This window comes from Equus caballus, chromosome 3, assembly GCF_041296265.1.
Source record: "Equus caballus isolate H_3958 breed thoroughbred chromosome 3, TB-T2T, whole genome shotgun sequence".
Classification (NCBI taxonomy): Eukaryota; Metazoa; Chordata; class Mammalia; order Perissodactyla; family Equidae; genus Equus; species Equus caballus.
Window position 1 is genome coordinate 70,244,779 of NC_091686.1, and position 14,064 is coordinate 70,258,842.

At 37.4% G+C, this 14,064-nt stretch overlaps 1 protein-coding gene across 3 annotated transcripts; it reads right to left on the reverse strand.

Moving 5' to 3' along the window:
• Positions 1-289: 289 nt before the first annotated feature.
• On the reverse strand, positions 290-13,741 carry AMBN (ameloblastin). 3 transcript variants are annotated; one of them, XM_070262363.1, is made up of 17 exons: positions 13,633-13,741; positions 12,650-12,718; positions 9,720-9,770; positions 8,364-8,411; positions 7,772-7,882; positions 6,098-6,292; positions 5,162-5,200; positions 5,000-5,038; positions 4,842-4,880; positions 4,682-4,720; positions 4,520-4,558; positions 4,357-4,395; positions 4,194-4,232; positions 3,868-3,927; positions 3,724-3,768; positions 3,273-3,317; positions 290-1,397 (listed from the first exon to the last, which is right to left on the reverse strand). In XM_070262363.1, the coding sequence occupies exons 1-17, from the start codon at positions 13,645-13,647 to the stop codon at positions 852-854; spliced, it is 1,458 nt and encodes a 485-aa protein (XP_070118464.1). In that variant the 5' UTR covers positions 13,648-13,741; the 3' UTR covers positions 290-851. The 3 variants fall into 3 exon arrangements, with proteins under 3 accessions (XP_070118464.1, XP_070118463.1, XP_070118465.1); XM_070262362.1 differs by having other exon boundaries at positions 6,098-6,337; XM_070262364.1 differs by lacking the exon at positions 3,868-3,927 and having other exon boundaries at positions 6,098-6,337.
• Positions 13,742-14,064: the final 323 nt, after the last annotated feature.

The following is a 14,064-nucleotide window of genomic DNA, read 5'->3' on the forward strand; positions in this document are numbered from 1 at the left end:
TGTTATTGTGAGATATGTGTAAAGTACTTGAGCTTGGCCGAGAGTGGCTGTTTTTGTTATTATTGTGGTTGTCTACTTGTCAACCATTCTCACTGTAAGCTCTGAGGGAATGGACCGTGCCCCTGTTGCCTAGCACGTTGTTTAGGATGTTGGTAGATACTCAATAAACTTTCCATGAAAGGATGGATGAATTGAATAAAATGGGTTAAACAGCAGCAAAATTAGGGGATGGGTGTGGTTTTCTTAACTACTTAAATGTGTGTAAATAATAAGCGTATAATTCCTGGTATTTTCAATGAGAAAAATTCTTTATTTAAAATAGGCTAGATGTTTTTACTAGATTAAATAAAATACTCTACAAATAGAGAATTTTAAATCCAATATACCAAACCCAGTAATACCAGTCAGGGATTGTCCACCAATCCCTGTTTAAAAACGTTTGGATGAAATCGTTTATAATTCTGAGATATGTGCCTTTGCTTAGAGAAAAAGTTCCAAAGCAATGTCACATTTCCTGGATATAACAGTGTCATGCTAGTAGGAGAAACTCTATTATGCCTAAGACAGCCAAGAAACAGTGACTGTCAAACGCACAGACCCTTAGACTTGCTCTGATGTTATTAATAGTATTTCTAAATCACAGAGATAGTCGACACATTTTATTTTAATAAGAGAATGAAAGCAAGAAGGGGACCTACACTATTTCTAGCCACTTATATTTATTAATATATGCTTAGCATTTTTAATGCCTTTGATGTAGAAGGGTAATCAGTGTTTTAGCAAAAAGATATACTATGGGGACAAAGCTGGGGAGCTTGTGCACACAGAAAGTAGCTGATACTGCAAGGCTCTCAGGGCTCTTGGAAACGCCACGCATCATGCACCATCTGGGGCTGCTCTGCCTCGTTTCCTGGCATCGATGTCTGAGGACTCTCTGGGGTCACTGTGGTATCTGTGGTCGTTTCTTCCTCGAAATCCAGCGGTGTGGTCACATCAGCACCGTAGGTCTCGTAAGCCTCAGCTAGTCCAGGTGTCATTAGTGGGTCAGCAGCTGCTGGGGTGACCCTGGGGGGTCCCCTGCTCTGCCCGGCAGGGCCCCTTGCCAGGTTGGGAACACTGCCTTTGGGAAGAGCAAGAAGCCCTCCGAGGGGACCAGATGCAATCTCTGAAAGGAGAGCCTGGTTTTCCGGATTGGCCTCGTCAGCCTCCTTCGCAGGGGAGCCTTGTGGACCTCCTTCTCCTTTCTCAGGGCCTTTGGTTGCAGCGACTGGAGAGTCAAATTCCAGAGTAAAGTCCCCGCCCATGGCTGGATTCGGGGGCATCCCTCTAAGGCTGGACCTCATGCCTCCAAATCCTGGGAACATGGCTCCATAGGCCATGGGGCCTCCTCTGCCTCCCTGGAAGAAACCATTTACCAAAGATGCCATTATCTCATACTATCAACTATACCATGCAATGCTACCTGGTCGGATTCACCGAGAAACCATAAAAAACTGATAGGGAACAGGCTGATAGCTTTGTGTAAGCACATTTCTCACTAAACTAGCTTTGAAATACAAGGGAGAGGATTCTGCCTCTCCCTTGAAAAGAGGCTTTTCTGGGTGGGGCAAGTCCACTTCTGTGAAAGGGAGATGGAGACCCTTTGCCATGCCTGGCTGAAAGAGTAGGAAGGAGAGAAGCAGGGAAGCAGGGCAGATCCAGGTCTACAGGTGAAAGGTATTTTGAATTTAATTTTGAGAAAACAATAAGCAGCCGAAATGGGTAATACCATCATAAAACAAAGAAACAAGAACTGATCCATTCTTGAGTTTGTTGAGGGACGTTTTGGATGGCCTTGTCAATATCATTTCTCAGTATCCCCCAAATAAATGGAGCCCATGTAAGATTTTTCTTCTTTTTCTTTCTTTCTTTCTTTTAGAATATATATAAGAAAAAGAAGCTTGATTTCTCTGGAGCAAGTGGAATAGCTTCTTTCTGTGAACAGTTAGAATTCTAGAACTGACCATGTTTCCTTTTTCCCTTTGCTGCCAGAAACTTCAGAACCAAATCTTGGGTTATTTACAGCAGGTGTGCAGGGCTCTGTAACTTGCATATCTGTATTCTCCTTTTCCCACAATTTTAACTCTTTTAAGATCTTCTCTTCAATTTTTTGGTCACATTTATTGTGTGTTTTTCAAAAGCTATAGCAAAATCATTTGAGAATAAGGCAGAATATGAATAAATTAATTAAAATGATAAGATGATGTAAACACTGACTTGAATTTTCAACCAGCTGTGTCTGGTACATAGCTACAGGACTCTTGCCCCCGACCTTCTCCTGGCTCTCCACTCTAGCTCTTTCCATCACATCCTCCAGGGATGGCGCTGTGAACCCCTGGACTAGGCTATCAGCCCCTCTTTTCCTCCTCTCTTATAGCTCTGATACTTTTATCACATGATTTTGACATTATCTGCCCTTGTATCTATCTTTTCCATTGATTAGACTGTAAACTCCTCGAGAACAGGAACTTCATCTTATTTATCTTGCCTCCATAATATCTATGTGTCTCACTCACAGAGGGCACTCAGTAAAGTTGAGATGTGAGTTCTCTTTCTGTGATAGCGTGTGTATTTATTAATTTGATAGGATCTGTAGTTGATGATGATTTGTTAATTCAGTATGGTTTTGCTTTGCTTTGTGCTCTAACAGATGTAACGTAGAAATTTCTGAAGAAAAAGTCAAATTGCGTGAGTTTACTGCTCTCAGATTTTAAAGTTTTAATATGCATGGATAAGGATAACAGAAGAAGACTATACTTATTAATGTACTTTGAATTTGGCAATAACCAAATTTTAAACTTCATTAATTTTCTTTTTTGTCTCTCAATTTTGAGGGCTAAATGATTTGGAATGCTGTTGAATTTATTGTTTTGAAGAGTTAAATGGTCTGAGAAGAAACAGGGACTCTATGAACCACGTATTTCTTTTTCGATTTGAAGTGCTTGCCATTCAGTGATGATGGCTTTTCAAGACAGGTTTCACCTCTGTTCCCATTCAAAAAATGGGGCAAAACCCTATGTGCAAGAATGGTCACGAGTTAGAAATGAGTGTAAGGGGAACATGATGAAATCTTTCATGCTGCTTCAGAATCAAGCTTTTGGTGTTGGAGTGGGACAGTTTGAAAGCTGTGCTGTGTATTTGGCCACGTTCATGGCTAGTGCCTCTTGCAGCCAGTCATCTGTGACTGCTCCCCCCGGCCACCATTTTAATAAGAGTTTGAAGACGTTACTCACTGCCATTTCCTCTGAGCTCATGATGCCAAGTCTGCCAGGAGTGTTCTGTTCGAAAAGAAACTCTGCATCATATGATGAACCAGCTGACTCCTATTATCCTTGTAGCTACTCGAGACAAGCTTAAAAATTGTTTAGTTTTTCCTTAAGCCCTAATACTAATGCTGTGTCCCGAGGCAGAGTAAAGTGGAGAGATGTCATCACTGAAGAAATGTAGCCAATTTGGATAATTCAGATGGACAATTTACCTTTTCTTTAATATCATTTTGTGTGTGTGGATGTGTGAGTCTAGCCAGAATTATCCAAATAGGAGGTGTACCTCCTTGCCATTTCAATCACTAGTTTAGTCATTCAGAGAATATGGAATCTATTGTGTGAGGCCTGGATTTTATAATTTTAGCTCTTAAGATAACATTTAATTAAAAATGATACTTTTTATAGGCTACAGACTTACCAATTGATTTGCTCCATAGGTCAGGTAAAATAATCCTGGATAAAGCTAAATATAAATATAATAGTCACCACAAAATGCATTTTCTGAGGGAAGAACTTTTAAGTAAATTACAAACAGAGAAGTGGTATTAAAAAAAAACCTTACTGGAGCTTGTTTATTTGGTGGCATTGGTCCCCGAGCTATCAAACGGGCTATTGGGAACATCTTTAAGTGATAGGAAACAGAATAAGTAATTCATATTTGCTATAACACAGGCAAACCTCCCAGTACAGACATTTCTAAGAGTTCTATGAAGCACATTTTTAGAGGGATTAGTGTGGCAAATAAATATTTAATATTTTAGAAAACAAAGGAACCCATTTTACTTTATATTCACGGATAAATGGGGCAATTTAAATTTTTTACTCTTCTTTCTTGAAGTATAGAGACATTTTTGCCCAAGAAAGCGTCTCATTGAGATCTGTACTTACTTGTGGACCCTGTGGACCAGGAAAATCCATTTCTGTCAGCTGCATCACAGATAAATGGCAAGATTACTGAACGATTACTAAAAATAGACAAAGTGAACTGAACACATTCACCTTATTTATGATTATGATAAAACAAAACTGTCTCATTGAGATCTGTACTTACTTGTGGACCTTGTGGACCAGGAAAATCCATTTCTGTTAGCTGCATGAAAGATAAATATCAAAATTACTGAACGATTACTAAAAATAGACAAATTGAACTGAACACACTCACCTTATTTATGATTATGATAAAACAAAAGTATCTCATTGAGATCTGTACTTACTTGTGGATCCTGTGGACCAGGAAAATCCATTTCTCTTAGCTGTATCACAGATAAATATCAAAATTACTGAACGATTACTAAAAATAGACACAGTGAACTGAACACATTCACCTTTTTATGATTATGATAAAACAAAACTGTCTCATTGAGATCTGTACTTACTTGTGGATCCTGTGGACCAGGAAAATCCATTTCTGTTACCTGCATCACAGATAAATATTAAAATTACTGAACAATTACAAAAAATCGACAAAATGAGCTGAACACACTTAATTTATGGTATGATAAAACAAAAAAGTGTCTCATTGAGATCTATACTTACTTGTGGACCTTGTGGACCAGGAAAATCCATTTCTGTCAGCTGCATCACAGATAAATATTAAAATTACTGAACCATTACTAAAAATAGACAAAGCGAACTTAGCACATTCACCTTATTTATGATTATGATAAAAGTGTCTCATTGAGATCTATACTTACTTGTGGACCCTGTGGACCAGGAAAATCCATTTCTGTTAGCTGCACCACAGATAAATATCAAGATTACTGAACAATTACTAAAAATAGACAAAGTGAGCTGAACACACTTACTTAATTTATGGTATGATAAAACAAAATTGTCTCATTGAGATCTGTACTTACTTGTGGACCCTGTGGACCAGGAAGATCCATTTCTTTTAGCTGCATCACAGATAAATATTAAAATTTACTGAATAATTACTAAAAATAGACGAATTGCACGCATTCACCTGACTTATGATTATGATAAAACAATCTCAAATGAGTTTCACTATTTTTCCTTTCATTTAGTTTTGGGGGGTACAACCCTTTCATTGACATGACTCAAGTGCAAGGGCAGGGAGATGGGGCATGTCTGTCATGAATTTGCTTTGTCTTGCAGAGTCGAAAGTAAGGAGTTTTGGAATTGGAGCATGCCAGGATGGTTTGAATCCTGGCTCTGCCACTTAGTTTTTGTGTAATACTGGGAAAATTGTATAATCTCGCAAAGTCTGCCTTCTCCTTCTTAAAAAGGATCATAATATCCCTATAATATTGTAGTCAGGATGATATGGGGGAATGTTAAATGCCTACAACATACCAGTTACATGGTACCTTCCTTTCCTATCCATTGCTCTTTGCTCTACATTATTACAAGATAGTTTTGGGTAATTGTCATCTCTACCACCAGATAGAGAAATAATAATGCAGACTAGTACTTGCAGTGCTGAGGGATCACTCACTCATCTCAGTCCTTCCAACACTGAAAAAGATCCTGATGATAGGAAGCCTGGACTTCTCTGGGCTGTCCTATTTCCTCTGAAGCCTTTCATCCTTTGCAACTATGAAACCAAGTTTTACAGGCACAGGATCTTTTAGAATCCATACCCTGTCTCAGGTGGCAAAGGACAAGAATAGATATGTATGTTCTACTCCTACATATGTCAACTGCCTAAAAACATATTTGTATTTTTGTGCATTTTGCCCCAAAGCTCTGATTATTTAAATGTGCTCTGCAGATGGGATTTCTTTCATTAAGTTAGTGGGTGATCCTGGTCTGACTTCAGGGAAAGAAATTACCTCGGCCTTTGGTGGCTTATCTGATGGTGCCACCTGCTGTTGAACCATTGGCCCCTCTGACTGCTGCAAGGGCGGCTGTCTCTGGTAAACCGGAGGCTGATGTCCTCCCTTCTGGATGGTGTCCTGGATCCCTGAGGTTACAATGGTGGGCTGGAGGAAAGCTTTCTGTCCTGGCTGTTGAGGCTGCAGGGATGGCTGCGATGGGAGAGGTGGGGGATGCACAGGCAAAGAATATTCATACTGCAGAGAAATTTGAAAGGAGCGTCAGGAAGCGCTGGCTCGCTGAACTGTGGGGTCTAGAATTTCTAAAGCAAAAGGGCTTGGGGAGCTTTCTACTTGGAAGAGAGTCTAGAGGACTTGTCATGAAGCTGTGTTTACATAGGAAGCAGCGATTTACTAAAAGTCAACGTTATTTGAGGCAGTCTGGTGCCTGTCTGCCTCCCTTACTTCCTCCGGGACAACCTCTGCTCATGAAGATGGAAAGCTATGTGGACTTCCTAGTAGAATGAGTTGTTTCCTGTTCTGGCTGCCGATAGCTGCTTCTGTGTTTCACTACTTTCTCACTGGATTACAATTATTTGTTATAAATCTTTGTGCCCCAGTCAACTGAGAGAGAATAATATGTCTTATTAATGTTTATAGCCCCAGGACTTAATAAAGCTCCTAACAAGTGCCTGGCACATGATAGATAATATATTTTTTGAGTGAGTGAAAGGAGAAAGAGTAATTAAATAAAATGCCAATCAAATTCCTGCATCACAGAGTCCATTTTGGAAACAATCAAGTGGAGAAAGAGTCCCCATTGACATAATTTACTGTCCTGCTAAATGTGGCTTGCTGAGTAACGCTACTTGCTGTGGAAGGCCATCTGGAATCAAAAGTTCCTGTTAAAGCAACTATGTTCTGTTGCTCCTCTTTGAAATTACCTATGGTGAATGACTCCCTATTATTTTTAAATTGTTTGCAAGCTCCTTAAAGCGGCATGGAAGTCTCACAGCAATCTGGCCCTGCTGCACCTCTTCAATCATTGCCTATCTCTGTACTCCTTGGCTTTCAGTACTTAGACCTCATTCTTTACTAACACCTCACTATTTAGCACCTTGTAATGTGTTGTCTTGTCTTATCTTCCAATTAGACCTGAAATTTCGTGAGCGTTGAAGCCATTCTTCAATGTCTTTACTTTCACTCCCAATCTACAATTTAGTTTATATATTTATTAGGTACCTAATAAATAATGGTTAAATGATTGATGTATTTATTTATTGTCTGCTGTGGGGTTCATGCCGTTTTAACCAGGATTCTGGCATCAGCTTAAATGTCCTTTTTTTTAGGGAGTCAAGACTAAAATAAAAATAGTCTAGGATATAGTCTGCTTCCATTCTGAGGATAGTTTATCTATTTTTATTGCTCATATCTTTAACATAGGTCTCATATTTTGGAGCCCATATGTTCCTATTTGAAATAGATATACAAATGGGTTGGAAATTTGGACTGTTTTATTATAAATTTTCCTAAGTACTAAAAACAATTATAGGTGTTGATTTATTGGTATTTGGATAATTTTTTGTTCATTACTATTACCTGCCTGTGGCTAGTGTATGACAACTTAGAGAAGGCAAGTAGGAGAATATTTTAAAGTTTGAGGTTTCAAACACATTGATGCAGTTAACTTACCTGTTGAGTTTCATGTTCTCTTGGTCTCATCCATGGGAAAGAGGAAGGTGGCGGCAGGAGACCATTCATCCACAAAGAATTAAATGATTTCCCATAGCCGAATCTTGAATACTAAAGACATGGAGCGAAAAGAAGGTATGCTTATATTTCAGATGGCTTAAACTTGGTTTTCATTTTCTAAGAAATCCATCGAAAGAGTAGAGATAGCAAAAGTAAGAGTGATATTGGTTAATTTAATATGGATAGGTAAATGCTGTCTTCCGACAGACTTACATTCCATTCGGAGCCAGATTGCAATATTCCCATAAACTTGTTTGAGATTTAGCTTTTTAAGCACTCATATTTTGGGCTGTATAAAACTGATAACACAAAAAATGATATATTTTTCTTGCTAAAGAAAATTCAGTATTGTTTTAATTTAGCCATGCCAGGATCTTATTTTGTTTTAGGTTAGAAGAACTTATTTGTTCTTCCAGTATTTAGGATATTGTCTATTCACAAACAAATTTTATGAATGACGGTGTTGCCGCTAATGTCACTACCACCACCACCATTAATATTTGCAATAAAAAATATTTGAAAATAAGGTTACCTGAGAGAGCATGTTTAATCCCTGCAAACTTCCCAACTGTCTCATTGTCTATAAGAAAAAAAAGTGGGTTAGTGTTTGCCACATATGTTCCTTTTCTGTACGACACAACTGATTTCTCAACATATGGTATTATTAGCACAAAGTTTGGGGTGGGTCAGTTTGCATAAAATAAAAGCAGACACAAATGATCACTGAAAAGTGGAAGTGTTAAATGTGACTCTGCCATTATTGTTATTATTGATATTAACATAGCTTGCTTTTTACGATTAATTAAAAGAGAGAAAAAGTATCATTTAAGTGGAAATCATATTGAAACCTGGGAAAATAGCTCATTCAACTGACATCACAATGTAATCACAAGGACATTTTCATTGACTCTTTTTTTCCCCATTTAACTTGCTTTGCCTTTTATAAATCCAATCCAAAGAAGAATTTGAAAAAAACAGGCAAACAAAACAAAACAACAGCCCCCGCCTCCTTCCAAAATAAAAAAGCCCTCAAAATAATAAATATGAGAAAACATTGGGGAAAATGGTAAGCATCTGGATAGATGGTAAAGAATGCTGCCAGTTCAACAGAAAGTCAATTTCACTGTTAATGCGGCGAGGTGCTTTGAATTGAGTTTAAGCCAGAAAGTGAGAAGAAAATAACTTGGTGAAGTAAGCCTCCATGTGAGATAAATCTAGCCCATATAGGTATTGATTGCCCTCAGATTGTTACGATAGGAATAAATTTTGCAAGGTCTTTCGAAAAACTTGTAATCTCAGAAATATTTTTCTACTCATAACTGTCAGTATATTCTACTGATATGGTCAAACATTTCTATTTTGCTGGGATTTTCTAAACAGTATATACTAGTTATGAGAACTGCAACAAGACAAACAGGCTGTGCAGCAGGTACACAGCACAATTTTAACACTATTTACAGTTCTTTTCAACAATTGCATTTTGTAAGGTGAATTTTCTTCATGGGAACTTCATCATATAAGATACTATAAGGAGAAGGAACTAAGTATAAACCATTTGTGACTTCAGAACAATGCGTTTTACTAAACGTAATTATATTAACATGGTAATTATATTAATGTATATATAATATATATTAGATATTAAATATTAGTATTGTTTTGATTCATATACAGGTGACACTCTAAAGACTAAAACACCTGAGAGTTTAAAATTGCAGTAAAATTGGAAGATGAAGCTCTAAGATGTCTCATAAATTTCTCTAAAACTGCACGGGGGGACAGCCACTGACTTCTGACGAGGAAAACCGAGAAACAGCCCATCATATTTCTCTCTTAGCAGGAACATACCAATACAAAGATTATGTGTAAATACTCTGACAATACATACCTCAAGGCTCAAACTAGCCATGCCTGGTATCCCAGGCTGCCGAGGAAACGCCTAAATGGAAATAAGAATAATTTTGAGTTGTTTTTGGTGAGAAACTTCCTTACACACTGGACATAGAAAGCCACCCTACTACATGAGGGCCAGCTGAGGGGCCACCACAATGGTTTGTTACCCAACTGACTTGAGCTTTTGGGCAGAATGAAGGAGAATTTAAATTGTTTGGGGTATTACTATAATATTTAATAATTTTGCTTCCACAAAATCATCTACCTTTTGTCTGCATCTTAATGCTCTTTGGTTTTTTTTTTGAGGAAGATTAGCCCTGAGCTAACTGCTGCCAATCCTCCTCCTTTCGCCGAGGAAGACTGGTCCTGAGCTAACACGTGTGCCCATCTTCCTCCACTCTATATGTGGGACGCCTACCACAGCATGGTGTGCCAAGAGGTGCCATGTCCGCTGAAGTGGAAGGTGCGAACTTAACTGCTGCACCACTGGGCAGGCCCCATGCTTTTTGCTTTTAAAAGCAAAATTTGATTTAGCTTGAAAGTTACATTGAAAACAAATGAGAAGTAAAATAGAGTAACAAAATAGAAAACTAAGAGTATTTGATATTCTTAAAAAATTACCGCATAGAAAAGCAAACTTGAGCTCAATTTGCTTGCGTATTTGACATACCTACATGCTTCTGGTTTATGGAATGTGGTGTAGGATCATGGCGTTCAGCAAAACCGTGTGCAAATCCTAACTTGCCTCCCATTCAAAGGGCCTCAAAAAATCCTCCATCATCCTTAGTGAAAGATTATTTTATGTATAAACCTGTTGATCTGTGTTTATATTTTTGTGATCATGTCAAAGGTATTTTTTTCCTTCTAATACCAAGTACTATTATACTTAATGTGTTCACTTGTTAAAAGAGTAGCTGTACTTACAACCAGGTTTTTAAAGTGTAAGATAGTTTCTTTTCTAAACTAATCTTTATTAATGTACACAAATACCAGAGGGGAAAAAAACCAGAATGGCAGAGTAGGAATTAGAGTAAATTGAGTTTTGAGAGTCTTTGGTTCTTTAGATCTTCTTACTATCTACGGGCAAGGGGTTTTAATGCCTTCCTTCCTTTATTTACCCACAATATTTATGGAGTCTCAACTAAATGTACTAGGATTCTTTTTCCTTTATGAGTAAGAAGTTCAGGAATATTTTTCTGAGCATATGTTATCTACCTCCACTTCTCCTACTTTTTTATACATGAAAATTCCACCCTCTGAGTCATGGTGCAAATTTCTCCAAATAATTTAGTTTTGGAAATGGATAGAGGGAAAGAAGTTATAAGTGTGTATCAAATACTCCAACTAAGAGAAAAAGATTAGCTGTATAGACAGGAAGAGCGGTGTGCATGCATTCGTGTGTGTGTGTGTGTGTGTGTGTGTGTGTGTGTCTGTGGTGAGCAGATTGTTCAGAATTTGAGGGGACTGTGAGAGCAGTATTCTTTCCTCCCATGGCCAGTACACAAATAAGGTATCTTGGACAGTTTCAACTACATGATGAAGTATACTTTGCTTTCTATCTGCTCCAAGTCATGAATTAAAGAATAATATTTACAGGAATATAAATAGATAGGGAATACATTTCCCATGCCAAAGTAAAAGCAGAACATCTAATTTGGCAAGCAGTCAATCGGTAATCCTAAGCAATTGCCCTGTTCCTCAGAGTGACCTGACTTACACAAGTGTGGGCCTGTACATGTTCCAAGAGTGTCAAGGTATTAGACTGGTGGTGAATGGCTGAGGCTGATCTTGAGGTCAGTATCATACAAAGATAAACTAGCATGGCAGCTTCGATTTTTCTTCCATTTAAAATGCGTGTTGAATAATGAAATAAAAACTCCTTTTATTCATAGAGATGAAGTTTTCATCATTGTAATCAGTTTCTATCCCCTTTCTCCAAAACATTTGACTTTAAGAAACCCAAGTAGCTAAACTTTTTTCTTAAAAAAATATTTAAAGTTCATTTGAGGCCACTGGATTTGAGAATTCAAGACGAGAGAGCATGTCATATTTACCTTCGTTATCTCCAATGGCCAGCACACTGCTGGGTACATGGCAGGTGCTCAGTCAATATTTGACAAATGCATATAGCAGCTGAATAAGGTCTTCATGAAAACAGAATCACACACTAGTGGCTGCACTACGTCAGTGCTCAAAGGATTGTATTCCTGTGAGATCATTTCAAATTATGACAGAGTGGACCAGGTACAGGACTGTAATGTACAATTAGTCCCACTGCCACGACATGTTTTGATTTAAGAAACTTCAGTTCTCAGTCTCTTATATCTTATATGAGATCTTATATAAGATATCTTATATACATATATCTTATTATTATTTATATATTTATATATTATTATATATATATTATTATATCTTATATATCTTATATCTTATATAATATCTCTTCCATAAGGCAAATTTGTTGGTTAGCTACTAGTTTCAAATGGAACACTTAGCTCAGTTTTGTAACCATGGTAATTTAGCTAATGTTGTTCTTTTAAAAATGGAGAAGAAAATGTACTTTACTTTTTTTGGAGAAATTTTCTCTTTCCATTTCATAATGGTAGCAAGTAGTTAATAAAATTGTGGCCATGGCATTGTAGAGACCACATAAGCCTTTCAAGTTTGAATGAATGGAATAAGACTTAGCAGTTGTCTTTGGAATATTTTAAATATCTTTTTGAATAGAAAAGTATATGTTTGACGTTGCTTTTGGATGGTAAGGACTGGTGTCTGGGCAGCTATGACTTTTGATTCAGTAGGTACTATACCACTGGATTAATTCAAATGAATCCATGCATGGACTCTCAGCTCGCATCCTTCAGTGTTGTTTGGTGTCCAACAATGTCTCTTCCAGGGAACGTCTAGAAGACTCTGACTTACCGGCACCGCAGAACCCATTTCCAGGAGGCACAGGATCAGTACCAAGTCCTTCATTTTGAAAAGCGGGATCTGAAACAGAGTTGGGGTGAGGAATTAAATCAGATAAAATTTTTCTTTTGGAATGGCTAAAAACTGGTCCAAAACAATCAGCTTCAAAAAACAAAAACAAAACCAGAAACTAAGTGTTGCTAAACATGCATTTACTAGTTTTCAAAATGAATTGACAAACAATTTAAAAGAATGTAAGTACTTCTTTTACTGAGCTTCAACCTGAATGAACAAGTAGGAGCAACCTCCCGCATATTCTTTAAATGCTGTGTTTCATTTCGTAAAATGAATGATGAATTTTAAAATCCTATCTGCTATGTAAAATTCCAATCTATTAAGTATCATTCACAGGATTCCATATTTCGTTTACCTCCAGAATAAATTTTGAAATGCATTTGAAATGTGACACAACCAGTAATCGTTTCATAACAAATGTTTATTTGCAGATATATGGGGTAGATCATTCTATGTTTAGGTTACCCAGATAACCATGCAGAAACATCTTTTTAAAATAAGAATGAACTGAATATTTTAGTTTCCTTTGATATTAGTGAAAAATATGTCTCAAAATTCATTTTTCTCTTTCTAAAATGAATTATCTCTTTAAATTCACTCTATAAGTTCAAAAGGCTCTTTGCTCTTACATCAATGGAAATCTGACTAGTCAAGAGATTTGCTCATCTTCTAATACTATTCTAAATTAGGCACTGTCACTAATAATCACAGATAGAAAAAAAAATGTCTATAGGTAAGTCCTTTTTTCCTTAGCTGAAAGGGTACTAGGCATGTCTTCTCTGGAACATGCTAATGGTTACAATAAGCTATTATTGAACTTCTGGTGACAAATGAAGATAAATCCCCTTTATAAAGGCTTCCTGGAGATACAAAAAAAGAACTTACAGGAATCACATGGAAATCATAAAATCACATTTTACCTTCAATGCTGGCATGCACTGTGCTCTCAGGGCCTGGTGATGCCAACCAAGATAGTTCTAAGAAAAGAAGATTAAAATTTTTTCTGGACTGTACCTGGGACTCGTTCTGTATCTCTCATGCAGGGAAGAGCTGAAACCTTTATTTAAAGTGCCAATCCACCAATCAAAGTGAAGCAAAATGAGGGGAAAAAAAACCCAAACTCTGCTCCTGCAATTAGCCCACACACTCATATTGCATGCAAGGACGCTGGCTCAGTAGAGTCTTATTATTTTTAATTGTAACTCGTCCCCTGTATTTATTCAGAGAACTCCATTGCAGGGAAGACAGTAAAGGAATAATGGACGTAAGCTCTGAAGACAATCATTTTGGTGAGCTGGGGGAGATATATGTAAAATAGGTGCAAAATAAACCATTATTTGTTTTGTGCTGGT

What these genes read in the sequence shown, in the direction of transcription:
- AMBN (XM_070262362.1), bottom strand. An exon ending in AAATGGGTTCTGCGGTGCCG is followed by an intron (nt 9,771 to 12,649) that starts GTAAGTCAGAGT and finishes ATTTCCATTTAG; the next exon opens with GCGTTTCCTCGGCAGCCTGG. An exon ending in CTGGTCCACAGGGTCCACAA is followed by an intron (nt 4,881 to 4,999) that starts GTAAGTATAGAT and finishes TCTGTGATGCAG; the next exon opens with CTGACAGAAATGGATTTTCC.